Here is a 22,500-nt window from a genome sequence, read left to right on the forward strand (position 1 = left end):
TTATGTCACTGCCGGGTCCAAAGTGCACAGTAACAGAAGCTCTTAGGTTGCGAACCTTTATTCCATTACCATATTTCCTTTTTAATGATTGTATTTCGCTTGTTCCTTGTTAAGTTTTATTAACGCCGAAGAAATAAAATGGCCTATTCATTGTTCTTTCTTTAAAAGGAGCACTACTGTTTTGCTGGCTCACTGTGTGTGTTATGACTTACCAACAACATAGAAGAGGACAAATTGGGATCATGATATTGTAGTTTTATCATATCAACACCAACCCTAAGAGATATGCATGAACATTTAACTGTGTGGGCATAATGTGAAATCCATTTATGTGTGCAGGATTTCTCGGACACTTAACAGGAGTGCACCCACAATTACCAGCTTCATTCATCATGTGTGCGTTGGCGTGTGCGTGTGTGTGTGGTGGTGTGTGTGTGTGGCGTGTGCGTGTGTTCGTGTGGTGCGTGTGTGCGTGTGCGTGTGTGCGGTGCTTTGCGCGTGCGTGTGCGCGCGTGTGCGTGCGTGCGTGTGTGCGTGCGTGTGCGTGTGCGTGCGTGTGTGTGTGCGTGTGCGTGTGCGTGTGCGTGCGTGTGTGTGTGTCCTCCCAGTGATGTGGCCAAAACTGCTATGGTAGCACCCTCATAATCTGACAACAGGAGAAGCATCATGCGTGTCTGTTAGAGAGAGAGATATATAGATAGATGAATAACTATAGCATGGGTGTATGTGTGAAAGTGAGAATGAAAGAGTGAGTGAGAAGCACAAATGTAAACCGTGTGCGTGTGCGTGCGTGCGTGTGTGTGAGTGAGCAAATACGAAGCGATCGTAGTTGTGGTTGGCTGGAAGGCCCTGCCGCTCCTCAGTCCTCGGAGGGCAGTGGAGTGTCGCGGAGCTCACTGACCAAGCAGGCCAGCTGTCGCCAGGGTAGACACGGTAGACGTTAGGGAGGGGCTGAGTTAGGGCGGGTCGCACCATAGCCCTTCCTGATAGCTGCACGATAAGGACAAAACAGTTTATAGTGATAATATTGCCTCATGTTACTGTAGTGATATACCTTACAGCGTATTATCATAAAGACGCATTGGTGAATCCTTAAAGTGTCTTAGGTGAAGCTGGGCAAACATTATGTCGTGATTCTTGAACACACTCAGAGCACTGGAGCATCAGACAGGCCAGGGTCAAGATAAAAACAGCTGAACAAAAGAGATTTGTTAGAGTGTTCTTTTGCATAGTGAAGTGTTGCTAAATTAAACCGTGGCAGGCCAAGTCCTAGAAACACTAGTAAAGAAAGGCTTGGCGTATAACCCGCAACTATGTGGACAATAGTTTTGCTTAATAGTTTTGTTTAATGATGATAAGTGATATTTGCTTTGTCCAGTGAGGAAAAACACTAACCAGACTAAAAATGTCCCTTTCACGTAAGGTTCAGATTAGGGTTAAAAATACATGGCAGTGCAAGAGTATGTGTGAGCTGAGAGAGGAGAGAGAGATAGAGAGAGAGAGAGAGAGAGAGAGAGGGAGGGAGGGAGGAGAGAGAGAGAGAGAGAGAGAGGGAGGGAGGGAGAGAGAGAGAGAGAGAGGGAGGGAGGGAGAGAGAGAGAGAGAGAGAGAGAGAGAGAGTGGGAGAGAGAGAGAGAGAGAGAGTGGGAGAGAGAGAGAGAGTGAGAGAGAGAGAGAGAGAGAGAGAGAGGGTGAGAGAGAGAGTGAGTGAGAGAGAGAGATGGAGGGAGAGAGGGTGCGCGAGAGAGGGGGGAGAGAGAGAGAGTGGGAGAGAGAGAGGAGAGAGAGAGAGAGAGTGAGAGAGAGAGAGAGAGAGAGAGTGGGAGAGAGAGAGAGAGAGGGAGAGAGAGAGAGAGAGAGAGAGAGAGAGAGAGAGGAGAGAGAGGAGAGAGAGAGAGGGAGGGAGAGAGAGAGAGAGAGTGGGAGAGAGAGAGAGAGAGAGAGTGGGAGAGAGAGAGAGGAGAGAGGGAGAGGGCATCAGTCTGTAGTGTTCAATGCAGATAAACACATAATTAACACAGCAGTATAGACATGTGCGTGAGGTTAAGGTGACGGTTTAGATGTCAAACCGTAGCTCACGTGTGGTTATATAGAGCTGCAGGACTTGTGTCCGAGAGCCCAAGGGTGACCCCATGTGCTGTGGGTCAGGAGCCTGCTCCTGCTCGCCCTGCTCAGCTGAGTATATAGATGCCTGTTTAGCATTCAGGAAAAGTATATGCCTGTGTGTGTGTGTGTGTGTGTGTGTGTGTGTGTGTGTGTGTGTGTGTGTGAACGCGCGCACACTCGCACACCATCGGACCTGACAGGTGTTGAGTCGTGATTCAGAGAAGGGTTCTCAGGTGAAGTTGAGGACATTACTGCGAGTGCTTGTTCCCGTGGCGACCACACAAGTGACAGCGCATTCAGGCTTGTGGAGGAAGTTCGTGACTGAGCTTGGCGCTGGTGTTTGGAAGTGCATGCGTGGCAGAGGAGTGGTGCGAATCTTGCCCAAGACCTTTCTGTTCAGGCCACACCGCTCTACAAGAGACAGGTGTTCATTGTGTGTGTGTGTGTGTGTGTGTGTGTGTGCGTTTGTGGCATTGCTCTACATCAGCAGGCTGCCTCAAAGTTACAGTATGCTCCCTCTCTATCTCTCTCTCTCTTTCACGATCTGTCTTTCTCTTTCTGTATCTTTCAGTAGCATTATTGTTTACATTATTACCAAAGCAAATAAATCCCAGAACCAGAAGGGAGTGGTTGAGCTAAAGTCATTAACCATAGTCAGAAGGTGGTGAGAACTGAATCTGTGATGCCCCACCCCACGGCTCTGGTGACACGCTCCGATTGGCCCTGTGTGGCTGCTGGAAGGATTCCCTGCTCTCGTCCAGACACGCTTGGCACGTGATGCTTCTGAATACGTCTGTATCTGTGGGATTAGTGGGAGGTCCTCTGTAAGGACGCTGCACCCCCAGAACACAGCTAGAGCACAGATGCTATCACTGCAATGAAGTATCTCACTACTGTGAACCTCAGTGTGTAATGGTGTGAGTGGGGTCACTCTTTGCACGTTGTGTAATAGTGTGAGTGGGGTCACTTTTTACAGCGTTTAATAGTGTGAGTGGGGTCACTCTTTGCACGTTGTGAATAGTGTGAGTGGGGTCACTCTTTACAGCGTGTTTAATAGTGTGAGTGGGGTCATCTTTGCACGTTGTGTAATAGTGTGAGTGGGGTCACTTTTTACAGCGTGTTTAATAGTGTGAGTGGGGTCACTCTTTGCACGTTGTGTAATAGTGTGAGTGGGGTCACTCTTTACAGCGTGTTTAATAGTGTGAGTGGGGTCACTCTTTGCACGTTGTGTAATAGTGTGGGTGGGGTCACTCTTTGCACGTTGTGTAATAGTGTGAGTGGGGTCACTCTTTACAGCATGTTTAATAGTGTGAGTGGGGTCACTCTTTGCACGTTGTGTAATAGTGTGAGTGGGGTCACTCTTTACAGCGTGTTTAATAGTGTGAGTGGGGTCACTCTTTGCACGTTGTGTAATAGTGTGAGTGGGGTCACTTTTTACAGCGTGTTTAATAGTGTGAGTGGGGTCACTCTTTGCACGTGTGTAATAGTCTGAGTGGGGTCACTTTTTACAGCGTGTTTAATAGTGTGAGTGGGTCACTCTTTGCACGTTGTGTAATAGTGTGAGTGGGGTCACTTTTTACAGCGTGTTTAATAGTGTGAGTGGGGTCACTCTTTGCACGTTGTGTAATAGTGTGAGTGGGGTCACTCTTTGCACGTTGTGTAATAGTGTGAGTGGGGTCACTTTTTACAGCGTGTTTAATAGTGTGAGTGGGGTCACTCTTTGCACGTTGTGTAATAGTCTGAGTGGGGTCACTTTTTACAGCGTGTTTAATAGTGTGAGTGGGGTCACTCTTTGCACGTTGTGTAATAGTGTGAGTGGGGTCACTCTTTACAGCGTGTTTAATAGTGTGAGTGGGGTCACTCTTTGCACGTTGTGTAATAGTGTGAGTGGGGTCACTCTTTACAGCGTGTTTAATAGTGTGAGTGGGGTCACTCTTTGCACGTTGTGTAATAGTGTGAGTGGGGTCACTCTTTGCACGTTGTGTAATAGTGTGGGTGGGGTCACTCTTTGCACGTTGTGTAATAGTGTGAGTGGGGTCACTCTTTACAGCGTGTTTAATAGTGTGAGTGGGGTCACTCTTTGCACGTTGTGTAATAGTGTGAGTGGGGTCACTCTTTACAGCGTGTTTAATAGTGTGAGTGGGGTCACTCTTTGCAGCATGTTGCTTAATGCATCTGTCATTTCTTGAGTTGGTCTTATCATCACTGTTGAAAATATGAATATGGATATGGATTCCTTATATCGGGGAAGTGACGTAGGTTTGAATCTAAACCCTTCTGACATAGACTGCTGATGCAACTGAATTGAATTTGCTGTCAGAGTATTTATGACTGTCAGAGTATTTGTGAATGTCAGAGTATTTATGACTGTCAGAGTATTTGTGAATGTCAGTGTATTTATGACTGTCAGAGTATTTGTGAATGTCAGTGTATTTATGACTGTCAGAGTATTTGTGAATGTCAGTGTATTTCAGAGTTCCAGTCTGCGCTGGAGGCTCTATTGTGTGGTTTTCTTTCCCAGCGGTTGCTAGGTTGAGTAGATCTGGATGATATTTACTAGTGGTTTGTAATTATTTAATGTTTTTCTTTTTTAAATTTTCAAAATTTTTTACATTTGTTTTTCAATTTTTATTATATTATTGTTCTTCTGACCAGAACTGAATAAGCTGATTTTGGAAATGATCCATTCATGTCACTTTGAACAGCCAATTTGTCATGATGCTTTTTGTTTGATAACTGTATCGATCCAGGAGCTCCTTGGATCGGTTGGTTCTGCCGAGAGATATTTGGTGTGTATTTGTTTTACTTTCTGATCTGGACTTCAACACCTCAACCTCCTCACAGTCAGAATCTGCACAGAGTTTCTCTTTCCTCCAGAAATATGATCATGCTATTCATCCTGTACAGAAGCGTAGATTAGGTGTCAGATTAGACACTTTAGATGATTTTAGTTTAGCACCGGTTTCTGTCTCCACCCGTCGTGCTCAAACTCTGTCCTTCCTCTCTGCTTGCTCCTTTGCTTCTCTCCTTCATCCTGCATTACTTTTCAACACAACACTAAAAGATAGAAAATAAACCAAATATTACCTTCTTACAGAGCAGGAAAAAACCATTTAGAGTCTCTCTCTCTCTCTCGTACAGTCTCTCTCTCTCGCGTACAGTCTCTCTCTCTCTCTCGTACAGTCTCTCTCTTTCGTAGAGTCTCTCTCTCTCTCTCGTACAGTCTCTCTCTCTCTCTCGTACAGTCTCTCTCGTACAGTCTCTCTCTCTCTCGTACAGTCTCTCTCTCTCTCTCTCGTACAGTCTCTCTCTCGTACAGTCTCTCTCTCTCTCTATGACTGAAGCAGTAGATTCAATCAGAGGCAGATTTGAGTCATAAGCTGGAAGCATCAGATTAGATGCCTTTGCTGTGGCAGCACAGTCAGCACCAAATATTCCTGTGTGTGTGTGTGTGTGTGTGTGTGTGTGTGTGCGTCTGTGTGCGTCTGTGTGTGTGTGTCTGCGTTTGTGTGTGTGTCTGTGTGCGTCTGTGTGTGTGTGTCCGCGTTTGTGTGTGTGTCTGTGTGTGTGTGTCCGCGTTTGTGTGTGTGTCTGTGTGCGTCTGTGTGTGTGTCTGCGTGTGTGTGTGTGTGTGTGTGTGTGTGTGTGTCCGCGTTTGTGTGTGTGTCTGTGTGCGTCTGTGTGTGTGTGTCCGCGTTTGTGTGTGTGTCTGTGTGCGTCTGTGTGTGTGTGTCTGCGTTTGTGTGTGTGTCTGTGTGTGTCTGTGTGTGTGTCTGCGTTTGTGTCTGCGTTTGTGTGCGCTGTCTGTGTGTGTGTGTGTGTGTGTGTTTGTGAGTGGTGGTGTGAATCTGCATGTGTGTAGGTGTGCGTATATTTTACTTCCCAAAGTGCTCCACTTCACTGTGAGACAGTGCTAGCAGAGCAAGACTTCAAGAGTCCCCTGCCTCCTGTACTATTGACAGGACATCTGCAGGACATACACATTCATGAAATACAGTATATATGCATACATCCTGTACACATTAATGATAAATATACGGAATTGTAACCTTCCTGGTGATGTCCTGAAAGGTGTGAGGGATACGTGGGCGACCATCGTGTTACTCTACTCCAGCATTATTATAGAAAGCCAGTGCTTACTGTATCTCTTAGTGTATCTCTTACTGTGTCTCAGTGTATCTCTTAGTGTATCTCTTACTGTATCTCTTAGTGTATCTTTTACTGTGTCTCTTATTGTATCTCTTAGTGTATCTATTACTATATCTTACTGTATCTCTTAGTGTATATCTTACTGTATCTCTTAGTGTATCTCTTACTGTGTCTCAGTGTATCTCTTAATGTATCTCTTACTGTATCTCTTACTGTGTCTCTTAGTGTATCTCTTAGTGTATCTCTTACTGTGTCTCTTAGTGTATCTCTTAGTGTATCTCTTAAACATGCACATGAGAGAAAGGCACGTAGAACCTCTAGACTGTGCAGTTATGTTCTCTTGTTGCACTAATGAAAGGTGTAGCCCCACATTGGGCTGAGGAGATGACATGTGGTTTTCAGCTCCTAGAAAACTGAGCTGTCACACAGAGCAAGACAGAGATGACCCTCTCATAGCACCTGGGTGGAGAGGCAGGGGGGTTGATTGGGAACACTGTGGTTAGATTTCAGACTTTCCTGTCTGTGTCTGTCCTGATCTACTCTGTTATATTTAGAGCAGACGGCACATGGACTGTTATATTAAATAAAAATCCTATTGTTCAAAGTAAATAATCTCAAGATGTCTCAGTTTTTGTATATTGACTGTGTGTGTGTGTGTGTCTGTGTGTGTTTGTATGTGTGTGCGCATGCTTGTGCACGTGTGCACACGCACATGATTGTGCACATGTAGGCATAGGTGTGTGCACGAGCGTGTGTGTGTGTGTGTATGCTTGCGTGTGTGTGTGTGTGTGTGTGTGTGTGTGTCTTCAACATCGTCAATGCCCAAGTCAGGGGGGCAATGTAGAACTTGTTGCTATGACAACTCTGCATGCCATCGGGCTGGCTTGGGCCGTGTAGTGTCAGCAGTGACTCAGTGTGTGTATGTGTGTGCTGTCCCCACAAGCCTTCTATGCATGCTTGTACGTGCCTGTGTGTCTGTGTGCGTATATGCAGGCATATTTGAGCTTGTGTGTATTTGTGTATATGTGTGCATCTCTATGTGTAGGCATGTGTAGTAGAGGTAGTATTGAACAGACATTTACAAATGACTGCAGTATTCTCTAATACTTGATGCCTATGACTGCCCTCTAGTGGCTGATGGGGACTTTGCAACTTTAATTACCCACATTGTTTTTCTACCTCTTTCTCCTTGATGGAATGGTCTAATGTTACAGTTAATTCAAGGGGTTGGAATCAGTCTGGATGATCATGATACAGAGAGAAATATACACCGCGGTGCACAGAGGGGCAGAGCTGAAGACTGATGGTGCTCTTTGTGCCTGTCAGAATCTTTTTTTAAAGCTCAATATATGTGAGTTTGTCTCTCAGGTCTGTGCCTGTCTGTAATTCTCTTTGTATGTGTATGGTTGTGTGGGAGTATCAGGCATCAGAGGCAGGACCAGCTAGACAGGCAGCCGCAACAGCCTGTGTGTGTGTGTGTGTGTGTATGTGTGTTTCTGTGTGTGTGCGTGTGTGTGTGTGAGTGTGTGTCTGAGTGTGTGTGTATGTGTGTGTGTGTGTGTGTGTGTGTATGTGTGTTTGTGTGTGTGTGAGTGTGTGGTGTGTGTGTTTCTGTGTGTGTGCGTGTGTGTGTGAGTGTGTGTCTGAGTGTGTGTGTCTGAGTGTGTGTATGTGTGTGTGTGTGTGTGTGTGTGTGAGTGTGTGTGTGTGTGAGTGTGTGTGTGTGTGCGTGTGAGTGTGTGTGCGTGTGAGTGTGTGTGTGTGTGAGTGCGTGTGTGTGTGTGTGCGTGTGTGTGTGTGTGTGAGTGTGTGTGCGTGTGATGTGTGTGTGTGTGTGTGAGTGTGTGTGTGTGTGTGAGTGTGTGTGTGTGTGTGAGTGTGTGTGTGTGTGCGTGTGTGTGAGTGTGTGTGTGTGTGTGTGTGTGTGTGTGTGCATACTGCTTGTTCATTTCCTTGTTGCCTGTGTCACATTCTCCTCCAGTTGAAGACTCAGTCAGGTTTCAGAGTAAACGCATTCATGACCAACTGTACTGTCTGGCATTAATATCAATATACATGTCCTTAGTTTGTAAGCATCTGATAGTATGAACAAATGGAAACTCTTTTGAATTTAGGGAGCAGCTGTGTGAAAGCAAGATGTAAAGTGGATTAACAGGACGTGTGGATTAGCATGACGTGTGTAAAACATGTGTATTGTTGTCAGGGTTGCATATACTCTGTGCATCATTTCAGAAAATTAGGTGTGTGTGCATTTTTGGCAGGGGTTGTGCCAAGTGTTCAGTTATGTAATTCTGGCAGGTGTGCTTAGGAACACGAAGAATGCCTCAACTACCGTGGACCCCTAAACTGGACGCATCCTTTCATAGTCGCTTGTTATTATTTATATATATATATATAGAATTATTTATCTTGTCATGATCCTCCCATCCAGGATTTGGGGTTTTTGATTGATAGATAAAAAGGACCAATAGGAGTGTTTTTATGAATATGGCAGTTTGTTCTGTGAGCTTGGAAGCTTGCTCAACCAGTTCACCTACATCTATTTATAGTTTTCCCTTTACACACCTCTGTGTGTGTGTGTGTGTTTGTGTGTGTGTGTTCTATGACGTTGGGGGCAGTCCCAGATATAAGGAGGATCCTTTTACACACCTTTTCCCTGTAAGAGGACACATTTTCACTCAAGAGGGCGTGTGTATGGTGAAGGAGGAAGTCTACATGTAAGAGTCTCTGAGAGTATGCCGGTGTGCGTGAGAGTGTGGAACATGGCCAGACTGTGTCCAGGCTCCTTGTGCTGCCTGCCCGTGCCCCTGGACCTGGGGCTCTGGGCACAGGGAGACCGCAGCAGACTCAGTGAGGAGGACTTTCTGGAGAGGTGCTCAGATAACGCGCACCCTCTACCCATCACGGAGAGAGGCACCAGAGAGATCGCTCAGGTCAGCCAGCCAGTGCTTAAGGAGCCCCTGTCTTTCTAAATGTGTGTGTGTTGTGTGTGTGTGTGTGTGTGTGCGTGCGTGTGTGTGTGTGTGTGTGTTTGTGTGTGTGTGTGTGAGTGTGTGTGCGTGTGTGTGTGTGCATGTGTCTGTGCGTGTGCATGTGCGTGTGCGTGCGCATGTGATGTGTGCGTGTGTCATTCTCTAGAGTTGAAAAGTTGAAAAAGGCTACCTCTCTCTTTGTGCTTTCTATGTGTACATGTGTGTTTCTGCACTATTCTCTAGAGCTGAAGAGCTGAATTCGTTTTACTTTCAGGTGTGTATGTGTGCGTGTGTGTGTATTTCTGTCAGTGTGTGCCCCGTAAGGTTATAGTTGTAATTTTTATTTCCTGTTTTACTCTTATCACTCCATGCTGGTGATAGTCTGATCCTGATCTTTTATGTTTTATATTTACAATAGCTCAGGGTCATGTTATTGGACTTGAGCGTAGTCTAAGTATTGTGTGTGTGTGTGTGTTTGAGAGTGAGAGACAGAGAGAGAGAGAGAAAGACAGAACTTATCAGTTCTCAAGACTCTCCCAGCCCAGATATGCCTGGAACGTTCCCATTGATGGTCCGCATCTGTCCACAGCTCCGTATTGGGATAAAACCCCCTAAGGGTGTGGCTCTTGATCAACTGTGACCTCTCTGACCTCTGCAGAACTATGAACAGATTTATCTTGCACAATCAGTGTATAGAAATGCCCTCCAGAAATGCCCTCCAGAAATGCCCTCCCTGCAGAAATGCCCTCCAGAAATGCCTTGCAGCCAGCAGAACCATGAGGGTGCCTAGCAGTCATCCGTTATTGTCGACTGATGCTCCAGCTGCTCAGGTTTTTGGCTCGAGGGCATAACTGACTTCTCCACTAATGCCTGACTGTGTTTATACAAACTGTATCTGTGTATGAAAACGCAGGTCTTCCATTCAGGTGGGTGGGGTTCATTTTCAGACTAATGGCATCAGGTATATAGGTTCACAGGCACCTGCGTATTACAGCTGAGCAGCTACACATCAGCCACCACGGGGATAGTGGACGTCCCTTCAGGACAGGACAGGACTGCTCACTTAGCTTTTGGGATAAGTCTAGTGATGGATCTAGTGAAGGGTGTAGTAATGGGTGCAGTAAAGGGTGTAGTGATGGGTGTAGTAAAGGGTGCAGTAAAGGGTGTAGTGATGGGTGCAGTAAAGGGTGTAGTGATGGGTGTAGTAAAGGGTGCAGTAAAGGGTGTAGTGATGGGTGCAGTAAAGGGTGTAGTGATGGGTGTAGTAAAGGGTGCAGTAAAGGGTGTAGTGATGGGTGTAGTAAAGGGTGCAGTAAAGGGTGTAGTGATGGGTGTAGTAAAGGGTGTAGTGATGGGTGTAGTAAAGGGTGCAGTGATGGGTGTAGTGATGGGTGTAGTAAAGGGTGCAGTAAAGGGTGTAGTGATGGGTGCAGTAAAGGGTGCAGTAAAGGGTGTAGTGATGGGTGTAGTAAAGGGTGCAGTAAAGGGTGTAGTGATGGGTGTAGTAAAGGGTGCAGTAAAGGGTGTAGTGATGGGTGTAGTAAAGGGTGTAGTGATGGGTGTAGTAAAGGGTGCAGTAAAGGGTGTAGTGATGGGTGTAGTAAAGGGTGCAGTAAAGGGTGTAGTGATGGGTGCAGTAAAGGGTGCAGTAAAGGGTGTAGTGATGGGTGTAGTAAAGGGTGCAGTAAAGGGTGTAGTGATGGGTGTAGTAAAGGGTGCAGTAAAGGGTGTAGTGATGGGTGTAGTAAAGGGTGCAGTGATGGGTGTAGTAAAGGGTGCAGTAAAGGGTGTAGTGATGGGTGCAGTAAAGGGTGTAGTGATGGGTGTAGGTGTAGTGATGGGTGTAGTAAAGGGTGTAGTGATGGGTGTAGTAAAGGTTGCAGTGATGGGTGTAGTAATGGGTGTAGTGATAGGCTGGAATAAGCTGCTTTATGCAACTGACAAATTGTTATTTTTTAATGTGAGCATTGGTCAGTCGTCTTTTAAAAGTAACCTGGAACACTTCATTTGTCATTTATGTGTGTGCACATGTATGTGTGTGGGGGTGGGGGAATAAATACTCATCGCACACACACACACACACACACACACACACACACACACACACAGCTCCAGATGGGGTTATAATCACTTCATTAGTTTAATGACTAGATGAGGAAGGATGTCTTGCTGTGGGCGTTGGTCCTAATTGCTCTGTCTGCAGGCTCCTTGTCTCCTGTCAGAACTTAGCTCTGTTCTTCCTCTCTCCTCCATGATTTTTGGCTTTGTTTTGGGTGGCAAACCTGAGTATACTCCTGGAAGAAGAAAAGATGAAGACGACTGTTTATTGGAAATAACATTTGTTGTTGTTTTTTATTTTTAACTTCTGATTTAAAGTGGTTGGGCCCACCTCTCCAGACTAGTGTAAAAAGGCATTAACAAAGAGCCCTAGCTAACAGTGGACTTAGAAATGATAACAAAATATTAGCTGCATTCTTTCTTTACAAATGATCATTTTGTTCTGAGTTTTCACTAGAGCATTCTAGCCACATTTCAAACCTTCAGAGTGGAGATTATCTGTAGTATCTAAAAACGTTTAAATATAAAAAGGCTGACACTCTTTTACTGAGTGAACTGAATGAATCTGGTGCTCAGATATATCCTTCAATATCCATCATTATGGCATGTACTGAGTACAGTCATTTTAGTTGTGATGGGACTTCCATTACACCACCTGCTCTTTTAGTTTTAGTTTTTTGTTTGTTTGTTTGTTTGTTTTGTTTTGTTTTTTAGCGACAGACTATTTTCCTGAAATGTAAGAGTTGGGAGGCATCGTAACTAATCACATACCACATCATTCCATGCCACCCCATTCCATTCCACTCCGTTCCATATCACTATATTCCATACCACCCCATTCCATACCACTCTATTCTATACCACATCATTCCACATCATGCCATTCCATACCACCCCATTCCATTCCACCCCATTCTATTCCACTCTGTTCCATATCGCTATATTCCATAACACCCTATTCCATACCACCATCCCAAGACGATCCCTTTCACCCAGCCTCTCTGCCCTCTCTCTTACTGGACTGTATCACAAGTCTGTTGTTTAAACTGCGTAGCACTCAAATAATGTCAAGCGGCAGTGTGGTAGACAAATGAAAGCATCCGCATCTATTTGAATCCATTTTTGTTTGAAAATGCTATTTTTTCATTTGACCGCTAGGAGAGTAGCTGCCATTTCCGGGTAAAGGGACGCTGTTAAGCACTCAGCTTTGTGCCATTTTGTAATATAGGACTGAAATGCAGTTGCATTCTGGGTTTTTTCTGTGTGTGTGTGTGTGTGTGTGAGTGTGAGTGTGTGTGTGTGAGTGTGTGTGTGTGTGTGTGTGTGTGTGTGAGTGTGAGTGTGTGTGTGTGAGTGTGTGTGTGTGTGTGTGTGTGTGTGAGTGTGTGTGAGTGTGTGTGTGTGTGTGTGTGTGAGTGTGTGTGTGTGTGTGTGTGTGTGTGTGAGTGTGTGTGTGTGTATAACATAGCCTTTGTTTCCATTCTCTCTCAGGCTGTCATGCTCTAGTTTCACTACACCTTTACTCGCAGCACTGATTAGGCGTCTGAAATCTGTGTTTGCAGACAGCTCATTGGTGTATCCATGGAAACTGACAGATAAGAGTGACTGGCTAACCTTGGCCTATCAGAAAGTGAACCTCAGGTAATTTGCTTTCTGCCGACCTGGTCAGGGAACCTTGATCAGGATGCGTGTGAGAGTCCTTTAGTGCTTGGGAAACACTGGTAGGTGGTTGTTTCTCTGGCCAATGCGATGCAGGGACAGATCAGCCAGCTTCTGCCTGATAGAGCACTCTAGGCACTCTTTATAGGCTTGCATAGATTTATGAGCTATTAATCATAGAAAACATTTAGTATAGTCTAATGTATATAACCACTAATGCCTGACATCAGGGGTCTCTGTGTGCAAATCATCTGTAGAATATTCTCCTACTTACTGGTTACTAGTTACTGAATACTTCTGGATTGTAGTTTCTCTCTGGCTCTGCCTGTGTGATGACTCATGTCTGCAGGACAGCTTTGGTAGTGTTTTCCAGATGGACACTGGATTGCTTTCTCTGTGTGTGATTAGTGCTGACTGCAGTGGGACTGTTACTGGCTTCTCCTTTGTTATGGTTTGTCCCTTTTTTTCTGCTTTATTGCCTGTATGATTCCTGCCTGGAAGGCACGATCACAGTGTTCCTTCCTCCTCTCGCCCCAAGCCTCTCTGTTATCTCGGCTTTCTCACTCTTTAACTCTTTCCCTCTTTCTGAGACTCATCTTTCTGTGCCTCAGGTCCCATTATAGGTGGATAAAGAAACTCAGTTTCTTTCTTACCAGTATAATTGGACCGTGACGTGGAAGATTATGAGTCATGGGAGGTGTTGGGAACTTCTGTGGGTGAACCAGGAACATTTCCCCACTTTTCACACACACACACACACACACACACACACACACACACACACACACACACACACACACACACACACACACACAGACAGACACAGATACGCATATTCAGATCTGGGAATTATTATGCAATGCCACTGTTCTCCTCTAGTACCTATGATTTCATGATATAACAGAATAAACTGAACTAATTGACTTTTGGGATGAAAACAGAAGGGTGTTGAACCTGTGAGAGGAGACGTGGAGGGCAAGGCAGATGGAGAGGAGAGAAAATGAGCTGATAGGGAGAGTGAGATGAAGGGAGAGAGCAACGAGGCAATGACAGGGAGCAGACTGGAGAGGTGAGAGTGGAGAAGTGAAAAGATTTAAAGAGTTTGGTGTGTCATTCCAAGAAAGAAGTCATGAGTCATGATTTGATGTCATAGTGTGTGGGGGGGCAGGATGTTGCCCCAGTGTGAGGGTGAGAGTGACTATGTTTCTTTTCACTTCTTTTTCTGTGTCCTGTGTGTGGGTGTGTTTGCGGGTGTGAGCCACTGCACCGCTGTGAATACACTAGAAGGCAGACAAAAGGTTTGGGAGAGTGAGTTCCCAGATTTCCAAGCAGTCCAGGCTGTACGTTTGAGTGGGAGACAGAGAGAGACAGACAGACAAACATTAACACGCAAGCCCCACACACACACACACATACCCACATACCCACACACACACACATACCCCCCCCACACACACACACACACACACACACACACACACAGACACACACACACACACACACACATACCCCCCCACACACACACACAGACACACACACACAGACACACACACACACACACACATACCCCCCACACACACACACACATACCCACATACCCACACACACACACATACCCCCCCACACACACACACAGACACACACACACAGACACACACACACACACACACACATACCCCCCCCACACACACACACACATACCCCCCCACACACACACACACATACCCCCCACACACACACACAGACACAGACACACACACACAGACACACACACACACACACACATACCCCCCCCACACACACACACACATACCCCCCCACACACACACACACATACCCCCCCACACACAGACACACACACACACACACATACCCCCCCCACACACACACACATACCCCCCCACACACACACAAAGACACAGACACACACACACAGACACACACACACACACACACACATACCCCCCCCCACACACACACACACACACACACACACACACACATACCCCCCACACACACACACATACCCCCACACACACACACACACACAGACCTATCTACTAGTGCACAATATTTCTCCATTCCATTCTTGTGTCCTGCTATCAGCACATTGATCAATGCCATAGCCCAGATCCACATTGTTGCTGCATTCCATAAAGGGAGAGGAAGAAAAAAGTGTTATAATCACATACACCAACCCAACATGACACCCACACACTGCCCTGTCACCCACACACACACACACACACACACACACACCCCCCCCCACACACACACACACCAACCCAACATGACACCCACATACCCCCCCCACACACACACACACACACACCAACCCAACATGACACCCACACACTGCCCTGTCACCCACGGCTCCCACACACACGCACATACCCCCCCCACACACACACACACCAACCCAACATGACACCCACATACCCCCCCCCCCACACACACACACACACACCAACCCAACATGACACCCACACACTGCCCTGTCACCCACGGCTCCCACCCTCTGCTCACACACACACACACACACACACACCCACACACACACACATACCCCCCCCCACACACACACACACACACCAACCCAACATGACACCCACACACTGCCCTGTCACCCACGGCTCCCACCCTCTGCTCACACACACACACACACACACACATACCCACACACACACACATACCCCCCCCACACACACACACACATACCCCCCCACACACACACACACACATACCCCCCCACACACACACACATACCCCCCCCCACACACACACACACACACACACACAGACACACACACACACACACATACCCCCCCCACACACACACACACACACACACACACACCAACCCAACATGACACCCACACACTGCCCTGTCACCCACGGCTCCCACACACACGCACCTACTGCTGGATCCTCCCAGCAAGAGTAAGCCCTGTGGCCACAAGGTTAGGAGCAGTACAGATTGCAGTATGCCTTGCAATATTTCAAACCGCATTGATGAACCGTTGATGTGAAGTCATTTACATTTGTAGATGATTTGAATCCTGCGAAACACCCACAGAAGACAATTCTGGAATGTGTGAGATGCTCATGGGATGCTCGGAGCATACGCTAACAATGTGTGATTTGTTGGAGAGCTTATTTGTGTATGGCACCCTTCTCTGATCGGTACTGCAAAGACCAATGTTGCAATAAGGATTAACAAACAATCTATCGTGCAGCTCATGATATAACCGGAGTTTGAGTTCCCAGTAGGGCCTAGACAGCTGCCGCTGGTCAGACCACATGGAGCGGGTGCAGGCAGATAGCATATATCTCTCCCAGCAACGCATTACCAACCAAACGAGTGCAGATGCACGGAGACTGTCCATCAGAGGAACTTCTCCAAGACTGCTCACCTGCGGGACTGCCAGCCTGCAGAGACCTGTCAGTACATGTCATGACCCAAGGGGACTGGGAGGAGGTTGATGTACTTTCTGGAAATGGGAACGTTCTCGCCAGTTGCACAGAAAGGTCCGGTTGCTAGGCGACTCTGGGCAGGTTTTTCTTCCCGCCTCTCCAATGCGATTATGATGTAATGGAGAGAGCGCGCAGGGAAATCCCCTGCTTATCACTTTGCGGCCTTGATGCGATGCGGTTAAGGTGTGCTATGGCCTCTGGACGCCTCCAGAGATTCTGTTTGCCTCGGCGCACAACTGCACAATTTTGGGTCTGAGGCTTTTACTGAGGAAAGTGGAAGCCCCTTTCCCCTACACAACATTCTGACAAAACCATTATTTGAGTATTAAGGCCAGAAGAACAGTGCTGTATTGATGTATCTAATATATTGACATTGCCACACCGGAAGACACAGAGGTGATCTTGAGTGCCAGAGGAGTCGATTTGTTTGGGGGGGTGGGAGGGGAATTTAAGGGGGTTTAACATGGGTAGAGACTTCCTCGGTTGCCTCTGGGCTGGTGAGAGCAGCTCTGCTTCAGGCTTCGGGGGAAGGGAGAGACACAGCGATGAGAACCGGCTCACGGGTCACTCGCCCGCCGCTGAGGCTACGGAGGATTGGTCCACAGCCAAGGCTTGTTCCTGCACACAGCCAGCAGCCCGCGTCTGTAGCCTGGAGGTGCTCGGGGACCCTGGACCGCCGCCAGTGTCTCTAACTTGGTCACACACACATCCACAGAGTCGTGCACTCGTCATTAACTGTCACTCCCCAACCCCTCGCTCCATGTCTGTCTGTAGAAGAGTGTGAAGGAGGGTGTCCTGTTGAAGCAAACCAGCTCCTTTCAGCGTTGGAAGAGGCGTTACTTCAAACTGAGGGGCAGGACTCTCTACTACGCCAAAGACTCCAAGGTAACCCCGGGGTTGGGCTAGGCGAGGCGAGCCCCCGTTCAGTGCTCTGTGTGAGTGGGCTGATTTGGTGAGAGACCTTCTTGTGTTGCCGTAGTCTCTCATATTCGATGAGGTGGACCTCTCAGATGCCAGTGTGGCAGAGACCAGCACCAAGAATGTCAACAACAGCTTCACAGTAAGTACACACACACACACACACACACACACACACACACACTCACACACACACACACACACATATATACACACACACACACACACACACACACACACACACACACACACATGTTAATAGAATAGACTGCATTAGAACAAGAGTCGCTCTGTTTTCCTCTCAGGTGATTACTCCATTCCGTAAACTGATGCTTTGTGCGGAGAGCAGGAAGGAGATGGAGGACTGGATCAGCGCGCTAAAATCGGTCCAGAAATGGGAGAGCTATGAGGTCTGCTTAGACTCCTGACCTTTAACCTTGTTTACACACTTTATTAATTGTGGTGCCTTTTTCCTGATTGGAGAGTGAATGTGGTGCCCCTTTGGTCCCCAGGCCAGCCAGTTTAACATGGAGCACTTCTCTGGGATGCATAACTGGTACGCCTGCTCGCATGCACGCCCCACCTTCTGTAACGTGTGCAGGGAGGCGCTGCCTGGAGTCACCTCCCATGGCCTCTCCTGCGAAGGTAAGCACACGGCACCTAATGCTGCCCCTCTCATCTTCTCCTAGTGCTCTTCTCTTGCTCTTCTTCTACTGCTCTTCTCCTGCTCTTCTCCTACTGCTCTTCTCCTACTGCTCTTCTCTTGCTCTTCTCCTACTGCTCTTCTCTTGCTCTTCTCTTGCTCTTCTTCTCTTGCTCTTCTCTTGCTCTTCTCCTACTGCTCTTCTCTTGCTCTTCTCTTGCTCTTCTTCTGCTGCTCTTCTCTTACTCTTCTCACACTGCTCTTCTCTTGCTCTTCTCACACTGCTCTTCTCCTACCGCTCTTCTCTTACTCTTCTCACACCGCTCTTCTCTTGCTCTTCTTCTACTGCTCTTCTCTTGCTCTTCTCTTGCTCTTCTTCTATTGCTCTTCTCTTCCTCTTCTCACACTGCTCATCTCTTGCTCTTCTCACACTGCTCTTCTCTTGCTCTTCTCTTACTCTTCTTCTACTGCTCTTCTCTTGCTCTTCTCACACTGCTCTTCTCTTGCTCTTCTCACACTGCTCTTCTCTTCCTCTTCTCACACTGCTCTTCTCTTCCTCTTCTCACACTGCTCTTCTCTGTTTCTTCATCTATTTCCAACTGTCACTTTTCGTTCAGGTTTTGGCTCCACTTGTCTACTTCTCCACTCCTCTCTGTCATCACCTCTCTGCCTTCAGCCAGTCACTGTGAATCAGCTCGCTATTGTTGTGAAAGGTTAGGAAAGTCTACTGTCTCACTGTGAGTGTGTGTGTGTGTGTGTGTGTGTGTGTGTGTGTGTGTGTGTGTGTGTGTGTATGTTACAGTGTGTAAATTCAAAGCTCATAAGCGGTGTGCCGTTCGATCAACTAACAACTGCAAGTGGACCACTCTGGCCTCCATAGGAAATGACATCATTGAGGATGAAGATGGGGTGAGCTTACGTTCCTTTATTGCTCTTGTATGAACTGTATATTCAGCAGTGAATAAATGACTCAACTGTATGTGCGTTTGTGTGTGTGTGTGTGTGTGTGTGCGTTTGTGTGTGCGTCCTTCCAGGTGTCTATGCCGCACCAGTGGCTGGAAGGGAACCTGCCCGTCAGTGCAAAGTGTGTGGTGTGTGATCGGGCGTGTGGTAGTGTCCGCAGGCTGCAGGACTGGCGCTGTCTCTGGTGTAAAGCCATCGTAAGCACTCCGCGTTCAGCGTGACACACTCACACACAAACACACGCACACACACATCATCACGCAAAGCATAAAAACGCAACCACACACAAACACATCCACACAAACATCAACACCCGCACCCACGTCATCACACACACCAGCATACACACACGCCCACACACAGCATCACACACACACACCATTAATGAACACTAGTGTTCGGGTTTATTCATGACACCGTATGTGTGCGTATGTTCAGGTTCACAGCAGCTGTAAGGAGCAGCTTGGGAAGATTTGTCCGCTGGGTCAGTGTAAGGTGTCCATCATCCCTCCCACTGCTCTCAACAGCATCGACTCGGATGGTAAGGATCAACCCAGCAACTTCCTGAGCGCCTCATGTGTCAGTGAAGGACGCCCTCGCAGAAAGGAAAAGCTGGAATATCCATACCAGCCCCTGGAATGCAGTATATAAGGGAAAATGTTTAAAGTGGGCCCATTTCTTTCTGTTGTGTCCTATGTTAGGATATTCACCCACACAGGTTGTCTTTCCTGTGCTACCATCCAATCAAATGACAAGACAAGCACCACGAGCTCTGTGCAGTCCCACATTCTCCACTTTCACTGGGTGGGTTATTCAGATGGCAGAGGAAGGACATACAGTGTGGGTGAAGGGTGCGCCTCAGGATCCCATCACTCTCTTTATTTCTCTCCCTCTCTCCCTCTGCAGGCTTTTGGAAGGCCATGAGTCCATCCTGCTCTAGTCCCCTGCTGGTGCTGGTGAACAGTAAGAGTGGTGATAACCAAGGCGTGAAGTTCCTGCGTAAGTTCAGACAGCTGCTGAACCCTGCGCAGGTCTTTGACCTCATGAACGGAGGACCACAGCTAGGGTGAGGCTCTCTGCACATCAGAAAATACATTCACACACTAATACGCATATATTCTGCAATAGCCCACGTTCGTACAATAACGCACATATATTGTGTGAGAGCATACACTAATACATATATATTCACCACATATATATTCTGTGAGAACAGTAATACCTATATATTACAGTGACATTATTTGTGAGGTTTTGTGTGTGTGTGTGTGTGTCGTGCGTGTGTGTGTGCGTGCATGCGTGCGTGCGTGTGTGTGTGTGTGCGTGCGTGTGTGTGTGTGTGTGTGCGTGTGTGTGTGTGTGGTGTGTGTGTGTGTGTGTGTCTGTGTGTGCGTGTGTGTGCGTGCGTGTGTGTGTGTGTGTGTGCGTGTGTGTGCGTGCGTGTGTGTGCGTGTGTGTGCGTGTGTCTGTGCGTGCGTGTGTGTGCGTGCGTGTGCGTGTGTGCGTGCTTGGTGTGCGTGTGCGTGCGCGCGCGTGTGTGTGTGTGTGTGGTGTGTGTGTGTGTGTGTGTGTGTGTGTGGTGTGTGTGTGTGTGTGTGTGTGTGTGTGTGTGTGTGTGTGTGTGGTGTGTTTGTGTGTGTGTGTGTGTGTGTGTGTGTGTGCAGGCTACGGCTGTTCCAGAAGTTTGAGACGTTCCGTATCCTGGTGTGTGGTGGTGATGGCAGTGTTGGCTGGGTGCTGTCTGAACTGGACAAAATGCAGCTGCACAAACAGGTATGCAGCACTGCAAGGTATTACGCAAACAACGACAAAGAAACATATAAGCTCTGATTCATTCGGATTCCATGTGTGTGTGCACCGGTGCGTGTGCGTGTGTGTGTTTGTGCGGGTTTATGTGTGTGTGTGTGTGAATGAGTGCGTGTGTGTGTGTTTGTGCGGGTTTATGTGTGTGTGGGTGGGTGGGTGCATGTGTGTGTTTGTGCGGGTTTATGTGTGTGTGTGTGTGTTTGTGCGGGTTTATGTGTGTGTGTGTGTGTGCGGGCGGGTGTATGTGTGTGTGGGTGGGTGGGTGCGTGTGTGTGTTTGTGCGGGTTTATGTGTGTGTGTGTGTGCGGGCGGGTGTGTGGGTGTGTGTTTGCGTCCCTGCGTCTACAGTGCCAGCTGGGCGTGCTTCCCCTGGGAACGGGGAATGACCTGGCGCGGGTGCTGGGCTGGGGAGGCCTGTGTGATGATGATGCCCAACTGCTACAGATCCTGGAGAAACTGGAGAGAGCCACCACCAAGATGCTGGACAGGTCAACACACACTCACACACACACACACACACCCCACAAACACACACACACACACACACACACACACACACACCCCATAAACACACACACACACACACCCCATAAACACACACACACACACACCACACACTCACCCATTCAAAGTTAAATGTAGAATGAGTGAGATTTATTCTGAGCAGGTCTGTTTGACACTTCCCTCTTGTGTGTATGGGTTCTGGCATCAGATGGAGTATAATGACATATGAAGTTCCCACCAAAAACACTCCCGTCATCATTAAGGAGGAAGAGCCTCTGGACTGCCCCCTTCAGGTACACTTCCTGTACTTCGCTCAGAATCAAACTGAACTGATTAGAACTGTGTAGGCGTGGTCTTACAATTCTAATGAGCATGCTTGATTGACATTCTTCTCAGATTTTACACCACATGCGGAGAATCAGCACTGTATTGTACAAGGACGAACATACCAGTGTTGACTTTGAGAATTAACATAATAGTCTAGGGTAGATAGAATTTATAGACTAATCTAGGTTATCTTGAAATTCCACATTAATCTAGGTTATCTTGAATTTATAGTGTAGTCTAGGTTATCGTGAATTAACTCTAGGTTAACTGTAGGCTGAATTAACTTCTTAGCTTGCTCAGACTTGAAGAGATGGATCGGCCTAAACGTGTAGTTATTATAAAGGTTACGTGGGAGGACAAACAATACCAGCCTTGTGATCGCGCCAGGTAAAGCTTACACAATGCTGCCCAGCTCCCAACAGAAAGGGAGAAATTGTGAGGAAGAACGTGCAGAAGTTAGGAAGTCACCAAACACGCATACTTTGTACATGGATACTGTGTGCCCAGAAGATTAGAACACACTCCCAGATGTAGCTTTTTTGCTGCTTTAAAACTTTCCCCTCAGATTAAACAGGAGCTTCTTGCCAAAGTCTGTTACTTTGGCTCTTTGCTGCTTCACGTCCGTGTGCTGCTCTTGTGTTACTGGTCTAGATCACCCACTATGCTGACTCCGTCGCCAGCCACCTGACGAAAATCCTGGATTCCGACAAGCACAGTGATGTCATCTCCTCTGCTAAGTGAGTGCGTTTCCTTCACTAAGTGAGTCCGTGCGTGAGCGGTGTGCGCTGGTGTGTCATGCGGTGCAACAGCTGGACGGGTGGGGGTCGTTGGTGTGTCATGCGATGCAACAGCCGGACGGGTGGGGGTCGTTGGTGTGTCATGCAGTGCAACAGCTGGACGGGTGGGGGTCATCAGTGTGTC

General features: G+C 47.4%; 1 protein-coding gene across 4 annotated transcripts in view; it reads left to right on the forward strand.

Moving 5' to 3' along the window:
• The window catches only part of si:dkey-172j4.3 (diacylglycerol kinase delta), a 58,845-nt gene that overhangs the window by 21,476 nt on the left and 14,869 nt on the right, over window positions 1–22,500 (forward strand). For 2 of the 4 annotated variants that reach the window (XM_035520046.1, XM_027011481.2), the window contains exons 1-11: window positions 17,382–17,478; window positions 17,642–17,746; window positions 17,849–17,981; window positions 18,782–18,888; window positions 19,014–19,139; window positions 19,381–19,483; window positions 19,849–20,008; window positions 20,607–20,715; window positions 21,097–21,236; window positions 21,461–21,545; window positions 22,231–22,316. In XM_035520046.1, coding sequence (XP_035375939.1) covers window positions 17,666–17,746; window positions 17,849–17,981; window positions 18,782–18,888; window positions 19,014–19,139; window positions 19,381–19,483; window positions 19,849–20,008; window positions 20,607–20,715; window positions 21,097–21,236; window positions 21,461–21,545; window positions 22,231–22,316 — 1,130 coding nt within the window. In that variant the 5' untranslated portion in view covers window positions 17,382–17,478; window positions 17,642–17,665. Of the gene's footprint in view, window positions 1–17,192; window positions 17,304–17,380; window positions 17,479–17,641; window positions 17,747–17,848; window positions 17,982–18,781; window positions 18,889–19,013; window positions 19,140–19,380; window positions 19,484–19,848; window positions 20,009–20,606; window positions 20,716–21,096; window positions 21,237–21,460; window positions 21,546–22,230; window positions 22,317–22,500 lie in introns of those variants that run through there. The other 2 variants (XM_035520047.1, XM_027011480.2) reach the window with 2 other exon arrangements.

Source organism: Electrophorus electricus, chromosome 19, assembly GCF_013358815.1.
Source record: "Electrophorus electricus isolate fEleEle1 chromosome 19, fEleEle1.pri, whole genome shotgun sequence".
Taxonomy (NCBI): domain Eukaryota; kingdom Metazoa; phylum Chordata; class Actinopteri; order Gymnotiformes; family Gymnotidae; genus Electrophorus; species Electrophorus electricus.